The sequence below is a fragment of the Ursus arctos genome, unplaced genomic scaffold (assembly GCF_023065955.2).
Source record: "Ursus arctos isolate Adak ecotype North America unplaced genomic scaffold, UrsArc2.0 scaffold_34, whole genome shotgun sequence".
NCBI lineage: Eukaryota > Metazoa > Chordata > Mammalia > Carnivora > Ursidae > Ursus > Ursus arctos.
The window spans coordinates 26,210,533-26,235,578 of record NW_026623030.1 but is presented as its reverse complement, the minus strand read 5'-3'; the positions used below and the strand labels follow the sequence as shown (position 1 = coordinate 26,235,578).

The 25,046-nt window shown below is 54.0% G+C and overlaps 1 protein-coding gene across 6 annotated transcripts in view; it reads left to right on the top strand.

Annotated features, from left to right (window-relative positions):
- The window catches only part of SCARB1 (scavenger receptor class B member 1), a 109,216-nt gene extending 84,652 nt beyond the window's left edge, over positions 1 to 24,564 (top strand). For 4 of the 6 annotated variants that reach the window (XM_057306007.1, XM_057306006.1, XM_057306008.1 and 1 more), the window contains 7 exons: positions 272 to 367; positions 1,665 to 1,780; positions 3,670 to 3,836; positions 9,420 to 9,538; positions 13,002 to 13,075; positions 16,351 to 16,402; positions 17,286 to 18,006. In XM_057306007.1, the coding sequence (XP_057161990.1) occupies positions 272 to 367; positions 1,665 to 1,780; positions 3,670 to 3,836; positions 9,420 to 9,538; positions 13,002 to 13,075; positions 16,351 to 16,402; positions 17,286 to 17,780 (1,119 nt within the window). In that variant the 3' untranslated portion in view covers positions 17,781 to 18,006. Of the gene's footprint in view, positions 1 to 271; positions 368 to 1,664; positions 1,781 to 3,669; positions 3,837 to 9,419; positions 9,539 to 13,001; positions 13,076 to 16,350; positions 16,403 to 17,285; positions 18,007 to 19,686; positions 19,816 to 23,545 lie in introns of those variants that run through there. The other 2 variants (XM_026514697.4, XM_026514695.4) reach the window with 2 other exon arrangements.
- Positions 24,565 to 25,046: the final 482 nt, after the last annotated feature.

Genomic DNA, 25,046 nt, shown 5'->3' with positions numbered 1-25,046 from the left:
GGGAGGAGAAGCAGACTCTCCTTGAGTCAGGAAGGGAAGGTGGACGCCTTCTAGGAGGGACGTTGTCATCAAGGGGTGCCCCTTTCTAGAAAGCCCTCCTCCTCTTGGTCCCCAGGCATTGGGGATGCAGTGGTGAACAAGGTATCGGGGCCCCTGTCCTCTGGGCAGAGCAGGGAATGGCCTCTAAGTAAACGGGTGGGCTTGAGGGCCAGGCCCCGGGGCCTTTGCCCCTGTCCTGAGGCTTAAAGATGCTGTTCTCTGTCGTCCACAGCTGAACAACTCTGATTCTGGGCTCTTCACCGTGTTCACGGGGGTCAAAGACTTCAGCAGGATACACCTCGTGGACAAGTGGAATGGACTCAGCAAGGTGAGGGCAAGGGCGATGGCCCTTCTGCTTTGGGGCTGGGCGGGAGCGGCAGGGGGCGCCCCCCGGGCTGCACACTTTGTCTCTCTTGCAACTCGGGGGTGGTCACATCTGGGATGGAGAAGCTCTCGGAGTTGGGGGTTTGACCTGTAATTAAGGCTCAAGAGTTAGCTCTTGGCTCCCGAGGGATGGGTCGGGGATGGAAACTCTACTTATTCAGCACCTCCTGTGTACCAGGAAGTGAGTGATTTCTTTCCTTTTGTTCTTAATTTACAAAAAAAAAAACACTTCAAAAATACTACACTGGTGATATAACCACCTATTGTATAAAAGATATTATTGAGCTTAAAAAAACATCACCCTAGAAACACAGGAAGACATTCACATTAAAAAAATCAAAACAATAGAGACAGATCTTAAGTGCCCTTTGCACCGTCTCCCCCTGCCAGCGCCCCTGCTCCCTGGAGCGCAGAGGGCACCCACGGTGGGGAGTATTGGGTATGGCCTTCCTGTCCCCTTCTGCCCATTCCATGCCTGTGTGTGTGCATAGGAACATGGGTTTGCTGCTGCTTTGAACACGGTGAGATCACAGTGCGTGCGTGTTGCGTGCACTCAGAGTGAGCTGTGCATGGCGCTGCCCGCACGTCCCCAGCGCTCCCCACGGTGACCGCCCCCAAGACCTGGGCTCTCGGCCCAGTGACACCCCCCTCCGTGCTCAGAGTGGCCAGATCCCCATTTGCAGCCGGCAGTAACCATTCCCAGTGGAGACTCTGCAAGTTCACTGGCTTGTTCTTTCACTGAACGAACACACGTGCACACGTGACAGAACTTGCTCTGTTGGCACGGGGCGGGGGAGGGGGGCAGCAGAAAGGGAGAAGTCCGTGTTTTTTATGATTTTAAATATTTTACTTCCCGTGCCGCCTCCTCCCTTTAACTGTTTTTAGGTGGTGTCTGGTGACTTCTTCTCCGAGAGGTGAGGATGCCAGTGTCCCACCTCCCGCCTCCCCTGCTCGCGGTGCCCCTTGGCGTGGGGGTGATTTTGCAGACGAAGTCCCTGAGTGCCAGCAAACCCGCACGATCGGGGATGCACATCAGCGAGTCGGGAGCTGCAGTCGACTCTCTCTGGCTGTCCATGTGCCCTGCCCGCTCGCCCCTCACCCTGCCGGGCCGTCTTCTGGAACTGAGCGGTGACATTCAGCCTGGGGCCCTGGCCCATGCAGTCGCCACCCCCCAGTCAGGTGTGCAGCGCCTGAGAGTGCGTTGCTGAACTAAACAGCCGTGTCTGACTGCTTCCCTGCAGGTCAGCTTCTGGCATTCCGATCAGTGCAACATGATCAATGGAACCTCGGGACAGATGTGGGCGCCGTTCATGACTCCGGAGACCTCGCTGGAATTCTACAGTCCTGAGGCCTGCCGGTAATGGCTGGGCTGTTCTGGGGCCTTCCGGGCCTCCCGGGCAGCAGAGATTGGCTTTGTGGACGCTCACAGCCTAATCAAGTGGCTTTTGGCGTGCGCTTGGGAAGCAGTTTGGCTCTTTGTGTATTTGTTGGCCCTCGGTGCTGTCCTGAATTCTCCTCGGTTACACCACGAAGAGCCAAACTCTTCGTGCTGCTTGGGCTTGGCCCAGAGAGGCTGCTGGTAGCGCAGTCCTTGGCGTGCTGGCGGTGGTGGCGGTGGCGGGCAGGAAACCATCGGGCCACAGAGGGCTGGGAATCAGGCAAGCAGGGGCTCCCTGGGGCATCTCTCTGGCTGCCCTCCTGTCCACTTGGATGTTGAGGCCTCTTGATGCCTCTCCTGCGACCCCTGCAGGCTCCAGAGTGTGGCCTCGCAGGCTTGCTTGGGGCTGATGGATTCCAGGGGCCCCAGTGTGGGTGAGAATAGACCACGGACCCTAGACCCTGCCTCTGGACTCTGGCCACACTCTGCTCCATTCCAGAAAAATCCTTTGCTTGGGGATTCCCTGATGTGAACTCCAGCTCCTCTGCCTTCCCAACAGACCTCGGTGGTGCCCAGCTGGGTCAGGCGCTGTGGACGCGGCAGGGAGGGGATGGGCCCAGTCCCTGTTCGGAGCTTCTGTCCTGATGGGGGGGGGGGGGCGCGGGGCTGGGGACGGGGGACTCATGCAGACACACCCACAGGGCAGTGTCAGGGAGCCCAAAGTGCCCGGGCTGTGCGTGCATTCACTTTTTAAAATTAGACATTTCGACCCAGAGAAGAGTAGCAAGAGAATGCCGTTTCACTCAGTTTTGGGAGTTATTTCTTTCTGGCCCCATGCGCCCTGTCCGCGGACCGTTTGAGAGTACGTTGGCTGTCTCCGCACTTCAGTGGGTGTTTTCTGAAAACAAGGATGTTTTCTTGCGCAACCACGTTACCGTCACCAGCCGCGTAACACTATTGTCTGGGCCGGTGCTGTCCTCTCCCAACACAGTGCCCGTCCCGTTTGCAATCTTAAATTTTTGAGTGGCCGCGTTAAAAAAAGTAACAAGAAGTAGGTGACGTTAGTTTTAATGATAGGTTTTATTTGACCCACTGTATCCAAAATATTACCATTTCGGTGTGTAAACAATGTCCTATGTTACTGAGATGTTTCACATTTTTTTTTAATCCAGCTGTAGAAATCTGGAATGTATTTTGCTCTGACAGCACGTCCCACCCACACGCGCCCCGTCCAAGGGCTCTGGAGCCGTGTGCGACAGCAGGGGCGGCAGGGTTGTAATCCAAAGTCCAAGTTCAAGTTTAGAAGTGCCTTTGAGAAACACAGCAGGGTGAAACGGGGAGGTGGGGCTCACTGCTGAGGCCTGAGGAGGTGACAGCTGAGTCACCACCGCTGTGGAGGACTGCAGTGTGATGTGTGAACATCGAGGGACAGGCAGACGGGGCAGCAGATACAAAGGCCCCGGGGGCCGGAGGGAGCACATCTGAGCAATCGCCAGGAGGCCCTTGGGGTGCAATAAAGGGCAGGCAGGGCTGGACCTCATAGAAGCTGTTGGGCCATGGAGAGGATGACTGATCTCGTTATAGATGAGACTGGAAGCAGCTTCAATTTTAAGTGGGGACATGACATACTCTGTTCTTGTTTTAAAGCGCCGTCTGCTTACAGAGAACAGATGGACGTGGGCGGGGAGGGAGGGAGAGCAATTAGCTGGCTATTGCCATTCTCCGGGGGAGAGACGGTGGCTGCTGGGCCCTGGGGGCTGGCAGTACCTGTGGGGAGAAGTGGCTCAGCTGGGGTTACCTTCAGCGGGACTGGTCTAGCCGCCGCGTTCCGGATGTCATCTTCCCCTCCCCTGTCTGTCCCCCCGCAGGTCCATGAACCTCATCTACAAGGAGTCGGGGACGTTTGAAGGCATTCCCACCTACCGCTTCGTGGCCCCCAGCACCTTATTTGCCAACGGCTCGGTCTACCCACCCAATGAGGGCTTCTGCCCGTGCCGGGAATCTGGAATCCAGAATGTCAGCACTTGTAGATTCAGTACGTGCCATCCCGGCGGGCGGGCGTGAGGACGCATCCATCGGTCCCTTCGCTGTCTGCCTCATCTCTGGCCTCTTTACTCTGCATAATCCCATTAGGCCGGAGGGAAGGAGGGCAGCGGAAAGAATTTGAAAAGAAAAAAAAAGTCCCATGCAGATCAGTGGCCGTCTCATGAATTCCCACAGCCTTAGTGGCTCAGAGCAACGTGACTGTACTACCTTCAACAGTTCGGAGGCCCGACACAGGCCTAGGGGCCAGGTGTCGGCGGGCTGCGTTCCTGTCTGGAGGCTCGAGGGGAGACTGTGCTTGCCTTTCTGGGGCCACCGGAATTCCGTGGCTCCCAGCCCCACTCCCATCCTCACTGCCAGCAAAACCCCCTCTCTCTGATCCCACATCCATGGCCTCATCTCTTCTAGTTTAAGGACCCCGGAGACTACATTGGCCCCTCCCAGGCCAGGATAATCCAGGCCACGCTCCCTGTTTTAAAACCAGCTGGTGAACGGCCGTAACTCCCCCTGCAGCCTTCCTTCCCCGTTGTCCTGTGACCTGACGTTATAGGCTCTGCAGCCTGGGACGCGGACACCTTTGGGGAGGGCCCCCTTCTGCCTGCTGTGCCAGGATATGTACCTTGAGGATGCGGCTTCGTGGGAAGGGTCTGTTCCCCGTTGGGAGGAAAGGAAGTGGGCAACGGTCGGGTTGTTCCATAAACTCTGGTTGGGCCACGTGCAGTTGGGGGGTGGGGTGTGAGCTGTGGTGCTGGCAGTGGCCTCTGGCTTCCTGATTTGAAGCTGTGTGTCTGTCCCCAGGATGTCCGCCTCTGTTGCTCGATTTGGGCGCTCGGCTGTCACCCCCAGTGCCCTCCCCTTGCCCTCACCCAGCATATAGGCAAGCCCACCGGCTCTGCCCGCAAACAAGGCACTCCTTCCTCCCTCCCATTACCCCGCTCCCTGGTGGTCCAGGCCCCTCCCGTTGCCCCCCCCCCCCCGGTGAGATTGCCATCACCCTCCATACTAGCTGTTCCCCAGACTGTCCAGTGTGGTCACCACTGGTCCCAGGGGGCCATGTGTATTAAAATTGGTTTGAATGCAATGCAATTGAAAGGCAGTGCCTTAGTCATGCTGGCCTGTGCCCACCTCTGTGCACTGCAGGATCTGGCCTGTGCCCGGCCTGTCCAATATCATTTCTTCCTGTACTTGCCCCACTAACTAGTTTGCAGCCCCATGGCCTTCTCCCTGTTTCTAGAATATATCAAGTTTTGTTCCCCCTGCCTTGAGAGTTCTTTCCCCAGATATCCATGTGGATCCATGTGGATCATTCCCTCCCCTCCTTTCAGTCTGTTCAGAGCCCACCTCCTCCAGGCGGCCTGCTCTGATTTCCCATGCTAACGTTGTTCCTCCTTCCCCCTCCGCCCCCCTCCCGCTCCTGCCAGCTGCTCTCTGTCATTTCCCCCTTTATTGTGTTCTTGGTGCCCGTCACCCCCTGAAATCACTGGCTGTGTGTTCTGTCTTATTTATTTACTGTCTGTATCCTCCACCAGACTGTAAACGCTGTTGCCAGGGCTCTGTCTGCAGCTGCTGGAATTGTACCCAGTCTGTAATACTTGAATGTATGGGTGTGTGCGTGTATCCTGCACTTAGGAATCTGAGGCTCAAGGCTGGGGCAGGACCGAGGTCACACAGTTGGTAGGATAAGAAGCCACTGCTCAGGTGACTGGGTCCTGTCTTCTGGCGGCCTGTTTGGCTGAAGCCACATGTCCAGCTGGAGATGGGGACCAAAGAGGAATAGTTTTCAGCAGGGTTGGGGGGACGGACCGTCAGGTTGGATGACTCCCCAAGTTCGGGCAGAATGGGGTGCACTGTAGGTGAAGGGTTTTGAGCTGGGGCCTGGAAGTGTCTTCCCTGTCACGGCCTTGTGACAGGGCCTTGCCCTCTGTTTAATTCTCCTGGCCTTGCCCTCTGTTTAATTCTCCCTTCCCTGAGGTCTCTGGGAATTTCTGCCTGTGGGGTGGGGCAACAGTGCAGAGACCTGCCTGGCTGTGGGCTACAGTTGCTGGGGCAGGTGACAAGAGCTACAGCAGCCTAAGCCGTAAAGGGCATTTCACGGTTTCTGTGCCTCAAAATTCCAGAGTGGATTCCTGTATTAGGCACGGCTCCAGAGCTCGGCTGGTGGGGGGAGCTGCCTCTCATACGGGTGTGGGTTCCGGAAGAAAGAGTGGGTGCCAGGCAGGCACAAGCTCCGTGTCCATTGGCTTCAGAGGGCCAGGGATGAGGTTTGCACTGCCTCCTCTTAGCACATCTGCCAAAACAACCTCAAAAGTGCGAGGGAATTTTATTTTTATTTATTTTCTAAAGATTTATTAATTTATTTTAGAGCGAGCAGGGAGGGGAGGGGCAGAGGGAGAGGGAGAGAGAATTACGAGCAGACTGCGCTGAGCACGGAGCCCGACGTGGGTCTCGATCCTACAACCCTGAGATCATGACCTGAGCTGAAACCAAGAGTCAGGCGCTCAACCAGCTGCCCCACCCAGGCGCCCCCAGAACTGCAAAGGAATTTTCAAATATTTATGTAAATAAAATAGTTTTTCTTTTAAGTTGAACTAAACACGTGTATAGACGGGCACCCAAAGGACAGGTACAGTTTGAAATTCCACTAAGTGCACATCCCCTGTCACCAGCACCCAGAGCGAGAACCGGACAGGAGCGGCCCCAGACATCCCCAGGGCCCCTCCCAGGCCCTGGCCTGACGTCCAGCAGCACAGCCATCATCGCGTTGGTGAGGTCTGTCCCCGCTGGGGGTGTTGTGGGCCCCCTCGTCGTTGCTGTATAGTGCGCCTCGGTGGGAATGCACCTTAGTCTCCTTACCTCTTCTGCCGTTCACGGGCCTCCGAGTTTCCGTCTTTTGACCATTTGTGCTGCTGGGAATGTTCCCATCCACATCAGTGCACCTGTGTCTGCATGTCCGTGACCTTTTGTCTGAAGATAAGGAACACCACACATACCCCTTTTAGGGTTTTGAAGGTTTCTTGGACCCGGAGGACTCTCGCTCCTCAGACTGTGCAGCTCAAGGCCCTGAGACTTGCTCGACAGACCTCTTCATCATAACCTCTTGTGACCCTGGGCAATTAGTCTGGTTAGGCGTGCCGTTAAGCTGTAGATTAATGGCCACTTATGACCCGTGCTGTTTGGAAATAAAATAAAAAGGAACGCACGCATGTGTGCTTGTTGGTAGAGAAACAAGCGACACGCGTGCTTACCGAGTGAAGCAAGGGTCAGGTGTTGGACATTGGTCTGACCCACTCCAGGTGCCTCCTTGGAGATTTGCCACCTTCCAGGGCCCGAGGTGGTGACTGCTGCTCTTACTGAGGGTCTTAGTAAACATGGGGGTCCTCGCGTTCGCTCTGGGAGTCTCCTTTCACAGCGGAGAGGGGCGGATGGGAAAGGAGGTTTTCCAGATTGTAGGGCATTGTGTCTGGGGACGCTCAAGGTAGCTTCAAAGGTCCAAGGAGGTGGCTTTATGTGACATTGACTGACTTGGGAGGGAGGGCTTCTGTTTTCCCATTCCGTTGCCCTCCTTCCAGTTACCCCCAGGAGGGAGTCTCTGTTGGTACCAAGAGGCCTTTCCAGTGCCCATCTATCTTCCTTTTTAAAAGATTTTAATTTTTTAAAATTTATTTATATTTTTGAAAGGTTTTATTTATTTATTTGTCAGAGAGAGAGAGAGCGTACAAGCAGGGGGAGGGGAAGAGGGAGAGGGAGAAGCAGGCTCTCCGCTGAGCAGGGAGCCCGATGCAGGACTTGATCCCAGAACCCTGGGATCATGACCTGAGCCAAAAGGCAGATGCTTAAGTGATTGAGCCACCCAGGCGTCCCAAAAGATTTTCATTTTTAAGTAATCTGTATGTGGGGCTCGAACCTTCAACTCCAAGGTCAAGAGCTGTGTGCTCCACCGACTGACCCAGCCAGGCGCCCCTATCTTTCCTTTTAACCGAAAAGAGCAGGTCTGGGGCTCAAAACTCCGTGCAGGCAACAGTATCTAGTTAGAATATTCAACCTCCATGGTTTTCGTTGTATTTATTTCTGTGTTCACTGTCTTGTTGTGGCAAGTGTTCGCCAGTTATGGGTCCGATAGAAAGTTCCACTTTAAAATATCACTATTTAAATAAAGCGATGGCATTTGGGTCAGAGAAGCACATTGTATAATGTGCAGGGGGAACCAAGTATGGCAAAACTGAAGAGGTACGTACTTGGCTGAATGAATCAATGTCAAGAAACACGAAGGCAACGGGTGTTCAAGTTCTCCGGGAAAGAGGAAATCAGGCGGCAATGGAACCCCAGCTTCTGTTTCAAACCAATGCTTGGTCTTGCTAAGAAAAGTAGAAAGAATCTAGATTTGAGGCTGCCAGAAACATAACACGGGTGCCTGTCACCTGGCAGGTGGTGGAAGTGCTGTTGGTTTTAGGGAAGGAGACCTTGTGAGTTTTGTTGTCATTTTTTTTTTTTTTTGTATTGAAGTGAACTTCTTATGACATAGAATTAAGCATTTTTAAAATGTACAGTTCAGTGGCATTTAGTACATTGACAGTATTGTGCACCCACAGTCTCTGTCTCGTTCCAGAACGTTCTCATCCTTCCAGAAGGAGACCCCATACCTGTTAGCAGTCACTCCCCATCTCCCATCCCCTAGCCCCTGGCTAGCACAGTGTGTTCTGTTCAGTCTCTAGGATTTGACCTGTTCTGGATCCTCATGGGTTTTTGCGAGAGGCTCATTCTTTTCCTCGTTAACTCATTGTCCATCAGGCCTGTCGTACGTGGTCCTAAGCACACGAGGATGCGCTGGCATTTGTCTTGCTCGGTCAGTTGATGGAGAGGTTCGGCCTCACGTTTCTGGGTGTGAATTTCTCACACAGAGGGGCCCGAGTCAGCCCCTGTTCACACTCTCTGGCGTCCATCTCACAGAGCGGCTGCTGGGAGAGAAGGAACAAAGCAGGTGTGTCTTCTCCCTTCCCGTGGACGATAGGGAGACCCGGCCGCAGGTGTGCACACCTCAGCGTCTCTGACAGCTGCCGCGTTGCCTGCAGAAGACGTTCCGGGCTGCTTGGCTTGGCGATCGAGATGTCCCTCCCCCACCCAAGTTCAAATCTGGCCTCAACTTACCTTTCTATCCTCAACTCCCATAATTCGTGTCCACGTGCTGTCTGCTCCACGTGCTCTGTGCATTTTCCTGTCTTGCTGCCTTTGCTTCTGCCAAACTGTCCACCTGGAATGCCATTCCCTGGCCTTCCCTTCCTTCCTGTGATCTCCCCCACCCGAGTCAGCAACTCCCACATGACCACTCCTGCCGGCACAGAGCTTGTCCTTCCCAGTGCCTGGCATCTCTCGGGCACTTGGTGAACATTTACAGACCGGAAGAAGGAATTCTGTCTGTCTAGTTATTGTTGTTTGTATCTTGTCATCATCTGGGTGCTTGCAGGCAGTGGCCCTCTTCCATCCCCTGTGCATGCCCAGGGCCTGGCACGACGCAGGCCTCTGGCTGTGCCGACGCTCTCCCTTGTCTGACGATCCCTCTCCCCCTTCTGCCTTCTAGATGCACCCTTGTTTCTGTCCCACCCTCACTTCTACAACGCCGACCCAGTGCTAGCAGAAGCAGTGCTTGGCCTCCACCCCAACCAAGAGGAGCATTCCTTATTCCTGGACATCCACCCGGTGAGCCCCTGCCTGTCAACCTGTGGGGGGTTGTGGGGGATTTCCCACTGGTGCCTACTCGGCCCCCTTCTCTTGGCAACCCCCCACCCCCAGCCACCAGGCACTGAGCTATTCCAGGGCGGGAGTGATGGGAAGCCTGGCTTTCCTTGGCATTGATAGCTTCTAGAGTATCAAGCCATCAGAGGTCCCTACTTTGCCCTGACTCCATAGTTCAAGGGGTTCATTATTTCTTTACAAGGGAATTGTCTTAATAAAAGGGCCGTAAGACAGTAAATTAATTAGAATTATCAGTCTGCAAATTAGCCAGAGGAGCTCTCTGGCTGTGCCAACATATCATAAAGACCTTTAGGTCCCGACAAGGGCCTGGAATATCTTGTAGATAAATTGGGTTCGCGGGAATTTGTCCTCTGCGACATTCTGTCTGCTGGTGGTGACCAAGAAGGTGGCAGACCCACACATGCGGCCCTCCCACGGGCTTGTCTTTACCTGGTTGTCTAATCTTTTCATATCTCTGCCACTGTAAAATGTGCCCATTTGGACTTGGTGACTTTTGCTGTTGATTAAAAAATCCTACGGGTTTCTGTTGCCTGAGTGGACACTCACAGTCTTGCCCACAGGCCTTTTTCAGAGCTCTTCGACATTCCATGTTGTTTTTCTATGTACTCAGATTTTCTGAGCTCCTGACTCGACCTACCGGCCCCTGGCATTACCCGCCTCCCCGTTTATCTCTTTTCACTAAAAACCCAGGCTAGTTAAGTTGACGGCGACTGCACGCACTTCACATCCAGCAGACATGGCTTGCACACTCATTATGGCGCCGGCACGAGCCGATACTTTCACACGCTGTAACTCAGTCCACACTCACAATGATCTGGGGTGTGAGCTCTGCTATTCCCATTGTACAGATGGGGAAGCCGCAGTCCAGGTAGGTCAAGTGATACAGCTCGGAAATGGGACTGTTGGCTGCACAGAGGAAAGGTCCATTCTGTCTTGTTTGTTGCTCGGATTCCAGTAGTTAGCACAGACACACCAGCATCTCAGTAGGTACGGGTTTGATAAATGCCTGAGAGTAAGTAAGGGACAGAGCTGAATTCAAACACAGGCCTTCTGATGCTGCCACCTCATGTCCTGTGCGAATACCTAGTTAATTTTAATGAGGTTGATGTTAATTACTTAAACTAATGGAAATTCATGTTAATATGTGTTCCATATTAAGTTTGTTCTTTATTGCTAGAAATGTTACGGCTTTTCCATGTTGCCTTAACATTTTCACCGGGTTTTAAGAGTTTTTTTGTTATAAAGCTAACATGGTTGTCCACCTTCTTCTCTTTTAGTTCTTTTAGTTTATTTATTTTTTAAAGATTTATTTATTTATTTATTTGAGAGAGAGAGAGAGCTGGGGGGGGGGAGGGCAGAGGGAAAGAATCTCCAGCAGACTCCCCAGTGAGCCAGGTGCCCGATGTGGGGCTCGATCCCACGACCCTGAGATCATGACCTGAACTGAAATCAAGTCGTACGCTCAACCGACTGAGCCCCCAGGCGCCCCTTGTTCATTGATCTTACTGCCCCTCTCTCTCTGTCTGCTGGCTTCTGGGGAATCTGGCAAGAACACAACCTCTGTTCTCACGGGCGACTTTCATTCGGGTGCATGGCTTTCCCCCCTCCCCCCGTGTTGAGGAACAGGCGGCTAAGATTGGGGGACCAGACAGACGCCAGCAGGTGTCTTGTAGCGGCCATAGTAGGAACTGGCTTCTACTTCTTTGTTTCGGGTCAGCTGGAGGCACGCAGGGAAAGGAAGTGGCCTTTTGGTTTTTGGTTGCTGATTCAGGTAATTTTGGGGAGGAAGAGCCTGGGACCCATTTGCTGCCTGGGCCGCATTAGCCCCGAGATCAGAATACCTGTGGGGACTGCTGTGCTGGTGGCGATTCTTCCGGCCCTGAAAGCAGGAAGGGTGTGGTCAAAGGAGTGTGCTCTCGGTCCGTGTTTTTGTTCTGGGGGGTGCTGGGAACGGGTGGGGTTTTGCCCACAGAGAAGAGGCCTGAGAGCCCTGGAGGAGCAGGCCAAGGAGGGAAGGAAACAAATTTCCTGGGGAAGGAAGTGGCCCGGGTGGAGACCCCAGACTAGAGAGGCTGTTCTAGAAAGCAGGGGTGGGGGTGGCAGGTTATGTCAGGGTCTCTAAGGCCACCCCCAAGTTTGATGATTTGCTAGGAGGACTCTCAGGGCTCCGCATATGGTGAAAATGCCCCTGGGATTGATTACAAAGGACACAAAGCACCATCCACAAAGGGAAGAGGCACGAGGGTGAAGCCCGGGGGAGCCGGGCACGGGGCCCTCTCCCAGGGAGGCCACACAGGACACACTTATTCCCCCAGCAATGAGGTGTGCCATCTCCCAGGGAAGCCCATTAGAGACTCAGCACCCTGGGTGTTCACTGGGGGCCGCTCACACCGGCACCCTCTGTCTGGTACCTACCAAACTTCCAGGCTCCCCACAGGAAGGCTGGCCGTCAGCATAAATCATTGTTTGTACAAACAATCCAGGCGCAGTGAGCCCCGCTTATCAGTTAGGGAGTCAGTGGGGGGCCCTCCTGAAATCCAGGTTCCCAGACGCCAGCCACCGGCCAGCCTGGCCAACAGGCCTCTGAGGAGGACGGCCTCGGGCCTGCTGTGTTATCACATTTCCACACACGGGTGGACTCCCTCCCGACTCAGCGGGTTCTCGGGTTCAAGCTCTCCCCTGTCTCAGGAGCACGGCCTTTGCCCTGTCCCTCTGGGCCATTGGGCCGCCAGGCCTGCTTATCACGGAAGATAAGGCCCTTGACCACTGATGTGCATGATAATCACACAAACATCGACGGCCCTGCGTGTGGCTGTCTTGCGTGCCTGAGTTTGCGCTGCAGAAACTATGAGACGTGGGGGGAATTAGCCCCTTTTGCAGATGAGGAGATGGGCCTCAGTGAAGAGGCAGCAGCTGGGGCCCCCTGACCTCAAGCCTTGGTTCCTTTCCGCTTCTGGAGCTCCCTCTCCGAGTTGATCAGACACGTGCGTCCCCTCTCCTGCTATTTCCGTACTACTTAAAAAAAAATGGTCTCCAAAAAAAAAAATGTAGGTTTCTGCAACAAAGCAAGTTTCCTGTTACTGCCTCATATTTGGAAATTAAAAAGTTCTCGAGAAAAAGAAAATTAAACACAAGGGAAAACTGTCATTAGGTTTGAGACAGGAAAAGTTGTGTGAGGAGAGTGACTTTTTCACACGCAAATCTATTTTGTGTCGCTGGGAGGATGGGAGAGGGACGATGAATACAGAATGTACTGTACTGGGGACACGTGGTGGCCGCAGGAGGCCTTTGGGAAGCGTGTGCTTGCCCAGAAGGGCTTGGAGCTGGGGGGGGGGGCTGCCCACCCTCTGGGGCAGGACCAGGGGCGCCAGCGAGCCCAGGCCCCTCTCTGTGCTTCCTGCCCCAGGTCACCGGGATCCCCATGAACTGCTCCGTGAAGCTGCAGCTGAGTCTGTATATCAAGGCCATCAGAGGCATCGGGTGAGTGGCGCTGGGTCTGGATCCCAGCGATGGGGGGCTCCGGTGACCTCCCCAGGGACCAGCAGGTGGGGAGGGAGACGGTCCTACTAGATGTGGAGTCTGTTCCCCACCCCGGAATCCTGGTTTGTCTCTTAACATCCGTCCCCCAAATTTGCCAGACTCTTCCATCCAAGTGGTTTCCCACTCAACAGAAAATTGAAAAAAAAAAAAATTAAATTCTGGCAAGAGCAAGGATTTGAACATGGAAATGTACCAAACAGCATTTTAAAGTGTGACTCTTCACTTTACGGAAGGCATTTTTTTTTAAGCCCTGATTTTCTTGTTGTTTGTTTCGAATAATGGCCTTATCGAGATGTAGTTCTCATGCTGTAAAACCCACCGTTTTAAAAGGTACAACAATTGGGTGATTTGTAGTGTATTCGCAGAGTTACGCAGCCATCACTACAGTCACCCCCAAAGACACCCCATTCCCCCTCCCCCAGCCCCTGGCGACCCCTCATCTACTTGCTGTCTCCATGGATTTACCGGTTCTGGACACTTCCTATAAAGAGGACCACGCACTGTGTGGCCTTTTGTGTCCGGTTCCTCTCACGGCATCACATTTGCCAGGCTCATCCACATTGTAGCAGGTGTCCTACTTCTTCCCCTTTGTGGCTGAGTCATAGTCCGCTGTGTGCATTGGGCATGTTTTATTTATCCTTTGGTGGACGTTGGGTTTTTCTCGGTTTTGGCCATCCCGAGTAACGCCCCCATGACCACGCATGGATAGCTTTCTGAGTGGATGCGTGCTTTCATTTCTTTGGGGGCAGATACCTTGGAGCATAATGGCTGGCTCAGACAGCGAGTCCGTGGTTAGGCGTTGGAGGGGCCGCTGGGCTGTTTTGTCCAACAGCTGCCTTGTTGACCTTCCCGCCAGCGGTGTGGGAGCGTTCCAGCCTCCACGTCCCGCCAGCTGTTGTCAGAACGTGGTATTGTGGAGCTGGGCCAGAGGGTGCACTGATTTAGTCGTTATGGTAGCGTCTGGGTTCTTGGGTTTTTTGTTTTTTGGGTTTTTTTTTTTTTGCTTTTTTTTTTTTTTAAAGATTTTATTTATTTATTTGACAGAGATAGAGACAGCCAGCGAGAGAGGGAACACAAGCAGGGGGAGTGGGAGAGGAAGAAACAGGCTCATAGCGGAGGAGCCTGATGTGGGGCTCGATCCCGGAACGCCGGGATCACGCCCTGAGCCGAAGGCAGACGCTTTAACCGCTGTGCCACCCAGGCGCCCCTGCTTTTTTTTTTTTTTTAAAGCATATTTGAGATAGTTTCATTAAAAAAAAAATTCCTCTAGGAAGAGTTCTGGGCTGCAGGAATGTGAGCATCTCTTCAGCTTTGTAAAATGCCTTTCAGCCGGAAAGAACACGCTCCTCTCCCTCACTCCCACCCTGGCTTATTTGTGCATTGTGAGGCTGTCAGAGGGCTTGCTCTTGGAGGATTTGTGGGTGGTGAAATGGCCTGCCACCCACCAGCCTCGGGCTCTGGGGCCCACGTCACTTCACTGGGGGAGGATGACTAGGAAAAGCTGGGCAGGCTGGGTGGGGATGGGGGCTGAGGGCCAGCCCCTGCCCTGCACCAGGGAGCTCATGTCCACTGTGGCCCCATCCGATGCATTTTCAAATGCATTTTTCAAACTCTGGATTTTAACAGGGGCTCCTTTAGTTTTCACTTGTGGGAAATGAGTTTGAATTCTTGACAACTGCTGTTCAAGCCGGCAGTACACTTGGGCCTGCCTGTTGGTGACCCCAGGCCTCTACCCTGACCTCTCTGGGCCTCTGTGTCCCCGTCTGTTTGGAACAGGGCTACTCAGCTGTCTGACCTCCCCTTTAGGCTGGAGCAGTGGCCTCGAGGGAGCTGGTCTCACAGCAGTACTTCCTGCCATCCTCGAGGGCCAGTGGGCAGTGGGTGTGGGAAAAGGCCAGAGACACAGCTGCCCGCGAGCAGAGCTGTTGAACTGTGGCTTGTCTGGGGAGCTTCTGTGCTGTTCGCCCATAAGATAAACGCAGCGGAGTTGCACGCTCTCTGCATTTACTTTACAGCCGTTCTTACAAACTCAGGTAAAAGAGGCCAACGTGGACCTTCTGTTGTACTTCTGTAGTGTTTTCTGTGTGTCTCCTCTGTAGGCGATGCCCTGTAAATTCGCTTCACTGCACAATACTCTACTTAGCGGCTGCCCGAGAGATTAAGAATGGTGATTGAGGGATTTTGGCCTTTTGTGCCAACTTTGGTTCTGTCCCCCTGTGCGTGCCATCTCCCCTCTGTCCAGCTGTGTCTTCTTTAAGCAGTCCCAAGCCTCCCCCCTCCACAAACAACTGCAGAATATTTTCATCCATTTGTTGGCTAGGGGTTAACAACGACAACAGTAACAGACCTGGAGCTCTTTCTATATGGTGGGGGCTCCTCTAAGCACTTTGCTCATGTTGCTGCATTCATAGCCGAAGAGCCCCACGAGGAGTGCCTGTGTAACCCCCACTTTACAGAGGAGACACAGAGAGGGTAGGTAGCATGCCCGAGGTCACACATTAGCTAGTAAGTGTTGTGTCAAGGGTCCCCAAGACCACTCGCAGGTTCCATGATGCAGTGGGAAGACTTACAGGGCCCAGCACGTAGTCGAACTTGTAGCTGTGGTTTATCACAGTGGAAAGACTCAAACAAAATCAGCAAAGGAAAAGGTGCATGGGGTGAAATCTGGGGGAGCCAGGCAGAAGCTTCCAGAGCCCTCTCCCAGGAGAGTCACACAGGATGCCCTTAATTCCTCCAGCAATGAGTTGTGACAATACGTGTGAAGTGTTTTCTACCAGGGAAGCCCATTAGAGAGACTCAGTGCCCAGCGTGTTTACTGGGGCCTGGTCACGTAGGCAGCCTCTGTCTGGCATGGACCCAGATTCCAGACTCTCCAAAGGAAAGCAGGAGGTGAGCATAACTCTATTGTTAGTTAGCTGGGTGCATTGCCATCCCAAATAAATTTGGGGTTTTGTTTCTAAAAGGAACAGATGGACATCAGCCAGGTCACTGGCAGCCCCCACCTTATAGAAGATGTGAGTTTTTAATTCAGAAAGATACGATCAGGTTGTCAGGTTGCTCCCCGCCAGGAAATACCCATTACTCAAGCCTGCACCAATCCGATTGTTACAACATCAAATCCCTCTTGACCCTGGAGCTTACGATCACATGTCCAGAGCTGCCTCACGTAAAACACCGACAAGACTTCTCACCTGCTTTGTCTCGCTTATTTCCAGACAAACAGGGAAGATCCAGCCCGTGGTCCTGCCGTTGGTGTGGTTCGAAGAGGTGAGGCTGTCTCGGGCTGCCCTCATGGGTGCCCTTGGGCGCGGGGTCTGGGACTCCAGGCAGGAGCCAGTGTGGGCTTTGGAGGCAGGGGGCTGTTTGTGGAGGGTGGGGGGCGGGCTGGCAGCTGGAATGTGGGCTGTAGAGCATCTCTGAGCAGCTTCACAAGGGCCCAAGCATTTTCTATCAATTATCCCGCCGCGTTGATAGATCACGTGAGGTGGGGAAGGCGGAAGCTGCATGAAACTCTACAGCCCTGGTCCAGGGTGTAATTTTCTAAATGCGCTTGACCACTTCTCCTGAAAGAAAGGAAGTTGCTTTTCAGGGTGTCAGCTTTTCACTTGAACTTTCTTTTCTCCTGGCTTCTTGGGGTTCCTTCTGGCCAAGGCGTTTTCAATCAACTGAGCTGACATCTGAACGGACAGCCTGTTCACGTCACAATCTGGGGGGTTGTGGGAGGTGGCGTTCTGCTCCACGTGGTCATTAAGGGACACCCAGGTTCCTTCTGTCCCGTAGTCCCACCTGCTCTCCTCGAGATCCTCAGAACACTTCCCGTTCAAGGAGTTGGGACCCATGTGGAGAGAATCCGGTGGCAGGTGTCTATGGGCAGGAAGTTGTATCATACTGGGCCCACATCCCATTGGTGAAACGTGATCACGGGCCTCACCCAGCTGCAAGGGAGTCTGGGAAATGTAGTCCCGTCATGTGGCCCTGAGGAAAAGGAGGAAAAGGAGGTCCCCTGCCCGCAGGCTCCATCACAAGCTCTGGCCTGTAGCCTTGAGACCCAGAAGGGGTGGGGGTTGGAGATGTGACGTGGGGCAGCATCCACACCCCAGGCCTGCTGAGCATGGCCCCAGCCCATTCGTTTGTCGTTCTTCGTCCCCAGAGCGGGGCGATGGAAGGCAAGCCCCTGCGGACCTTCTACACCCAGCTGGTGTTGATGCCCAGCGTGTTGCAGTATGCCCAGTATGTCCTCCTCGCACTGGGCTGCGTCCTGCTGCTCATCCCCGTCATCCACCAGATCCGGAGCCAAGTAGGTGGTGGCCAGAGCGAGGCCTGGGCCGAAAGGCCCGTTTGCTTGCCTGCTGGGGGAAGGTGGGGCCAGGGGTCCCCTAGGCGTCCCTCCAGCCGCCTCCGCGGACACCCTCGGCCTGGAGCCCACCTTGGGCAGCGGTCCTGCGTCTCTGCCTGGGGCAGGGGAGCTGTCACTGCGTGCTTACCTCTCCTGCATCCCACATTGCCACTTCTCAGCGGGTCGTGGGAGGCCTGGGGACCCTCCCTGGGAGAGGCTGCCGGTGGGCTTTGGGTAATGAGACCTGGTGCTTGGATGGACTGTTCATCACACCTGCACCTGCTGGGTGCCAGGCTCTGTCAGGTGTAGGGCAGATAGCTGTGAACAAGACAGATGCGGGCCCTGCCCTGGGAGAGCATGGCATTCTAGTTAGGGAGATGGATGAAAACTGCGTGAACAGAAAAGGCAATTTCGCTGATGATAAAGATGATAGAAAATGTGACAGACAAGATTAGTGCTGTCCAGCAGAACTATGTGAGGCATGGGTGTGATTTTAAATTTACATGTTCTAATAGCCACATTATGTAAAAAGAAATCAATTTTAATCATATATTTTGTTTCACCCGGATGGGTCCAAAATATGACCACATCAACATGTAATCAATATAAAAAATATAAATATAACTAAATTTTCCATTATTTTTTCACATTAAGTCATTGAAATTCGGTGTGTATATTATACTTACAGCAGGTCTTGATTTGGACTCACCCCATTTTAAAGGCTTAACAGCCATATTGGCTCCTAGACTGGTCATCATAGCATTCAAGACGGTTGGGGACAGCCATAGAGAGAGTGTCATGACAGGCTTCTCTGAAGAGGTAGAATTTAAGCTTAGGGATGTGAATGCTGATGGGACACTCAGCACAGACTTACAGAAGGAGTGCTCTAGGAGAAGGAATGGCCGGTGCAAAGGCCCTGAGGCAGGGTTGGGTGAGGCATGTCCGAGGGCCCTTGGACCCCCACAGCATCTGATTTCTTGCTTCAGTGTTGGCAAAAGGCTCTTCTGCTTTCTCCTCTTTCTTGGGGGCTGCGTGCGTGCTTGCGTGCTTGCTGGGGCAACGATAAACTTTGCGAAGCTCTTAACTTGGGTTTCAGCCCCTTAACCCGATTTGCCTTCCAAATTCCCCATCCTGTAGGGGGAAAACTTTGCCCTGGTGCGAGGGTGCCAGGGTCTGTGAGCTCTCACCACACCACTGCTCTGGTGTTCGAGCTCCTGGTGATCGTTGGGTGTAACCAGCCTGTTGGGGGCTCAGGGAGACTGGGCAGAGCGGGGCCGGCTCTCCAGGGAGCACAAGGGAATTCCCTATAGTACTTTGACTGATTTATGCTGGGAGGGTGGAAGGGACTAGAAGCCAAGGCGCCCAGCCTAAGGATCCCTCCTTGGGCGTTTCTGCCGCCACAGGCGGGGGATCCTGGGGACTGGCTGGTGGGGGCTGGCCAGGGGAGGAGGCCAGAGCAGCCTCCCCGTCTTCTGTCTCCTCTGTCTCTCTCCTGAGTGTCCGTCAGGAGTGGGAGGGGGAAGACTGAGGAAATCCATGTAAAATCGCTGGGTAGGACCCCTTCCCTCCAGGCCTCAGCCCCAGGTCAGTGTGTGGCCCCCAGACCCAGTAAGGATGCCTGTTTCCACTGAGGATGCTGCTGAGACTCCCTCCCCACAGGTCGCACTGAAGGCCGCACAGTGGAAATTTATTACATGATTTTTTTTTTTTTTTTGCTGGGGAACTTAGCGGGGCTTAGGCCTCACATATTTTTATGTTATTTGTCCTGATTTTTTTTTTTTAAGTGTGCTGACGAACTCAACATATTTTAATTTCCCAGAAGTTTTTTTCTCAAGTCATTCCTTTCAAATAGCAAGCCTTTTCACAGAAACTTCTGTTTCTGGCCGATTTAAAATGCCACCTGCCCAACCCGCTGGTTCTTGGCCAATGCGCCTTGCCCACGGTGGCCCGTCTCCACACCTTGGTTCTGGTCCAAAGCCTGACATTCAGGTGGGCAGACCCTTCCCCGCCTGGCTCGTCTGTCGGACCGAGCGTGTTTCCCAAAGGCACTTCTGTCTCTGGTGAAGGGCACCCGCTCCCCAGATCTCGCATCTCCAGGCGGTAATGGTTGTGGGACTTAACACCCTGCTCTTTGCTTTCTGGAAATTGAAGAATCGTGTCAACCTTTTGTGTTTGGCTACAGCGTCAACTATAAATTAGCTTGGTTATCTTCTAGGAGAAATGCTATTTATTTTGGAGTAGTAGTAAAAAGGGCTCAAAGGATAAGGAGGCCATTCAGGCCTATTCTGAATCCCTGATGACATCAGCTCCTAAGGGGACTGTGCTGCAAGAAGCAAGACTGTAGGTGGGTACCAGGTAACCGCGCGCCCCTTCCCCCTCCACCCCCCCCACCCCCGTAGCGAGTAGAACTCTGGCGGCTTGAAGCACTTTGGATCTTACACGTCTTCAGCCTAAACTTCACCTGCAGTGTCTACAGACTGAAAATTCCTGCTTGTATATTTTGGCATTCGGAGCGAAGGGCAGTTTCTTTGGTCCCAGGCGTGGCAGGAGACGGAGGGCGATGGCGGTCTGGGGGCTGCTATCTTACTCGAGAGGTCGTCTCAGAAAGCGAGGGTTAAGGTTCAAGCCAGCTGCTTCTCAAACCTCTGGTGCCAGTAGACTCCTCTGGGAAAGTCGGCTCCAAGTGCAGACCCCTGGATATCCTTCTGGTCCCTCTGGAGTAGAATCACGGATGCAGCCCAGGAATCTGTATTTTAATGGACACCTCCCCCCAGGGGGATTCTGATGTCTTAGATGCTCCCATGTTTGAGAAACACGAGTCTAAATAAATCTGGGTTGGGGGCGCCTGGATGGCTTAGTCGGTTGAGGGTCCGACTTGATTTTGGCTCAGGTCATGGTCTCAGGGTCCTGAGATTGAGCCCCACATCAGACTCTGTGCTGGGCATGGAGCCTGCTTCGGATTCTCTCTCTCCCTCTCCCTCTGCCGCTTTCTCCCCCTCCATCACCCACCCCTGCTTGAGCGTGCGCTCTCTCTTAAAAAAAAAAAAAAAAAGCAAACTCAAATAAAATAAATAAATAAATCTGGGATGACTGACCAAGAAAAAGAGAGTTTAAGCATCAGCTAAGCACCCACTGAATACCAGGATTCAGAGAAAGCAAAGACACACAGATCAACAACCCCCCCCCCCCCCGCCCCGCCAAGAAACAACAACAAAAGGGTGCCCAGTTAAATTTGAATGTCAGGTAAACAATGAATAAATTCTAGGGTAGGCGTGTTCCATGCAGTTACTGGGACGTGCATATACTGAAAACTCAGTCGTTTACCTGACATTCAGATTTAACTGGATGCCCTGATTTTATCTAGCAATGGAGTTACCTTCCCGGCCGGGTTCCATTAGGTCTGAGGACAGCCGAGATCTGCTCGGGATGCAGGCAGCAGAGCCCCGGGCCCTAGAGTTTGGGGTTGGGCAGGGGTGAGTAGCTGTACGGTCGTACCCCTGATAAATAGCTCTTCCCTTGGTTTCTCAAAAATGTGCTGCCCCCTTGAGCTTCTGGGGCCAAGCTGCTTGGGTTTCAGTTTTCTTGAGAGCCACAGAACAAGGGTGAGGCAACAGCCCTGCTCTTTGGGGCCAGTTGGCTGCCTCCACTTCCCTTCGATTGCCAGGGCTGGAGGTGGAAATCAAATAGAAATTGCAAAGTCGTGGATGGAGCCCTGCAAGGAGGGAGGGAGAGCTGTGTCCCCAGCCAGGCTCGGGGGGGGGGGGGCTCCTCCTGCCAATCGGGGAGTAGGAGAGGGGGGCGTGAGCCCGTCAGTGCTGAGCGTGCACGGGATGCCCTCCTTGAGGACGCGGTCCCCGGGCTTGGGAGCAGGGTGTCCTCACCGGAAACTAGTCTGCCTTTCCGTCCTTGTCTCCCCAGAATCCCTCTGGGGTGGCTTATTGTGTCCAGTTTGGCTTCACAGGCACCCCTGCCCCCTTCTAGCCGCGGTTCCCTTCTGTGGAAACTTGCTCAGCATTCTCGGGGTGCCAGGGGTGGGGTCCTCAGGCGTAGAGAAGGGCGTTACTGCCTTGTAGCACAGATAGGACTGCTGGTCGTGAGGTCAGAGCCCTGGGTTGCCAGGGATACAGCCAGCATGTCCTGCCACCACCCTCTCCCCAAAAAGACAAAAACAAAGCTGGGGTCTCCTCTTTATTTTACCCACAGAATCCAACTTACAAGGTATTAGGGAGTTTTTGCCTTAGAGATTCTACTGCCCTGCCTTCTGGAAGGCAGCTCAGCCCCCACGCCAGGTGCTGCTGCCCCTTCTCCCAGTCATGTGTGCTTGGGGAATGCAGTGTCCTGTAATGTCCTGTAGGCTTTGGTTTGGGGTGGGGGCAGGCACCTGGGAAGTGACCTAGGTCCTGGAGACCTGGAATCCCTGCATGGTGGTCTCCAGCCTGTGCCGAGCCTTAGTGTGGGTCCCTAGGGGAGGCCCCACATCTTGCCTTGAACCTGGGCATGGGAGGAGTCTCGAAGGGCTGCCTTGCTTGGGAGAAAGCAGGAAATGGGGCCTACACTAGCCCAGAAGAGTATTTTTATGTCGATAAGAAAGACAGCCACTCTCTGCAGACCTGGTCAGCTCTAGGGCATAGGGTTTGGCAAATGGAGCATGACAGCCCATTTGTAGCCCCCTTGGCTAGGTGCCCTCGTGCAGTGAACATCTTGGACAACTGTACATGGAAGCCCTTCAGGGAAATGTTCCTAGACCTTTCCTACCTTCTCATTAATTTCTCTCCCATTCTAAGTTCTCATTCCTCAGCAAAACAAAAGTGGTAGGGAACAGGAAGAGGAGGAATCCGGTTCATGTTCTGGCTCCTTGGGGATTTGTACATGTGTCTTCCTTGGGAGAGACCAGGGGGGTCTTTTCAGTCTGGGACTAGTTTCCCTTTTTACTTCTGAGCAAGGCTTTCTTGAGTTGTGGCTGTCTGGGTCACATTGCTGAGGTCTGGCCACCCTAGGTGTCCCATGCTGCCTCTCTGTAGTGGTGTGTTGGGAGGGGGTTGGTCTCACTCTGGCCTGGCCTCCCCTTACCGCCCCCCATTCCTGCCCCTGGCTTGAATGGGCTCAATCCTGGAAGCCTTAGATCTGTCTCAGAGGGCCGGAGTCCAACCATTCCCTCCTCTCTGTCCTGCCCAGAGTGGGGTTTTGATTCTCTTCACCGCCTGGAGAAGCAAGTGGGGTTGCAAGTGGGTGGGGTGCTTGAGGTACTCCAACCCCAACTGCTGGGCGGGGAGGCCTCTCCCTTCTTCTGGGGAAGGAAGGCAGAGGGCGCAGAGGGATGAAGAGCGCCCCCCCCCCCCCCGGGTCCTTATCATCGTTGCTGTCTTTAACAGCTTGGTTGAGAAACTTAAAAAAAAAAAAAAGTAAAAGTAGGTAAATGAGAGCATCTGCTGTTCCCTGTCACCCAGACTCAACAGCATGAATTGTGAACATTCTGTTCCATTTCACCTTTTCGCCCAGAGGCGGTCATTGCCAGGAATTTGGTGTGTGGGTTTTCCCCCTCTGAGTCTGTCTAAATATATCCAGAACAATGGATGATTAGAGCAGTTCTCATGGGGCAGTCTGCAGCTGGCTCTTCCCCTCCGCGGGTTTGTTTTGTGAAAGCTGTCCAGGTTCGATGCCATCGTGTGAGTCTGTTTTTAAAATGCGTTCTCCTGTCGGTGGACATTGGGGTGCTTTCCAGTTCTGGTATTCACAGTATTGCAGATAAACCCTGGACGCCTTGCTGTGCCCTTGGCACTGTGCTGGGCAAGTCCCTTTGGACCTCGGTTTTCCCATCTCTGAAATGGGGTGAGGGGCAGGACAAGATGGCGTGTAGTGAGAGAGGAGGCCCTCGTAATTGCATTTCAGGGGGTCTGGACGTCCCTCCAGCCTTTCCTCGTCTCGAGCTTGATTAATGGGTGTTGCTGATGGGGGACGTGGAGGGGGCTGTCTCCTTGCTGGAGGATGTGGGTGCAGAGCCAAGGGTGGGGCTGGGGATGGGGGTGGGGCTCCGTGACAGGGCCCGGTGACCCAGCTCCTGTCTTCCTCCACAGGGCCCCGGAGATGCCACAAGCCAGCCCAGCGTGGGCACTCAGCCAGACCGGCTCCCCGGCCCCCACACCCCACTTCTGCAGGACTCTCTCAGCGGACAGCCCACCCGCCCTAAAGTCTGAGCCCCCCCGTTGCCATGCGCGTGTCCACACACTGCACCCCCCCTCGGCACGCGTGCCCACACGAGCACACAGGTGTGGGCAGGCATACTCAGGGATGGAGCTGCTGCTGAGGAGACTCAGGGAGAGCCTCCACAACGACTGTCTGGAACCTTCTGTCCAAGTGACCCGCAGTGCTGTGGGCACTGGGTCCCCTCCCTTGAGTGAGCCCGGCCTGACCCTTTCAGCCAGGGGGCCCGGGCTCCTGACGCCACCTCCCCACCCCCAGCACCCTCTCCACCAGTCACGGAACACTGCAGTCCCTGCTTGGTGGCTTTTACTCCGAGGGGCTGGCTCCTGTCTCAAAACCCAGCCCAGGAACACAGACTTCTTGTGCCAAAGCCCTGTGGGCAGGGGGCTGCCCAGTCCAGCCCACACCCGGAGCTTGGCCCTTGTACATCTGTCTGGGCTGGGGGCGAGGCGCGTTCACACAGGCCTCAGTAAACAGTGTGAGCTCCAGAGGCATCTCGAGTCTGCTCTGACTGTCTCCTCATTCCCCAGGCGGACTTGGGTCTCCCTGAAGTCTGCCCGGGGACCAGGCTCGGGTGCCTGGGGCCCCTTCCCTCCAGCCTAAACTGACATCCTCCTGTACACTGAGCCGGCCACTCTCCGGTGGGGGTGGTGGGAGCCTCCGCCCCAAGCTGCCCCCACGAGGGCCCTCAGCTTTCAGGTGCCGGGGTGTAGGTGCGGAAGCCCAGCCCCAGCAGTCTGGGGGTCTGGTCTGGTCGGGTGGGGGACCCATCTACCCGCGACTCCTGCTCTGGGGGAAGCCTCTGCGTCTTTTCTACTGCAAGAGAAGTGAAGTTTTATCGTCTTTTAAAAATAATTCACTATTGAGGTAATAAACCTTTTTTAAAAGTTAAGGCTCGTGTCTGTGACAGCCTGTTTGCGGAGTTGTGGGGGGCTTCCTGGGAAATTCTGGGCTTGCAGTCAATAGCTCCTTTCTGGTAACTGCCAGGAGCGCCTGGGCTACTGACTTGCTTTTCTATTGTTTTAAAATTTCAACCTTGTTTATATTTAACATTTTATATAAATACTGCATGAATGCAGTTCTTGTTTAGAGAGTAGGGTCCAAGGCTGCTTTGACCGCGATCCCAAGGTAACTTGCCACTTTGGCAGGGAGCCTGGCTAGGCTTTTGTCTGTGCATTTATATGCAAATCAAGGTGCCTGTAGGACATTGTTCTGGTATTGCTCGGTATTGTTCTGGGCTTTGGCTTTTTCTTGTTACGGAAGAAGCGGAAAAGAGCAGTGGCTAAGACAAGGTAGGGAAGCCAGATGGCCTGGGTTTGAATCTGAGCTCTGCCTCTTCCTAGTGTTGTGACTTCAGGCAGGTCGTTTGACAGC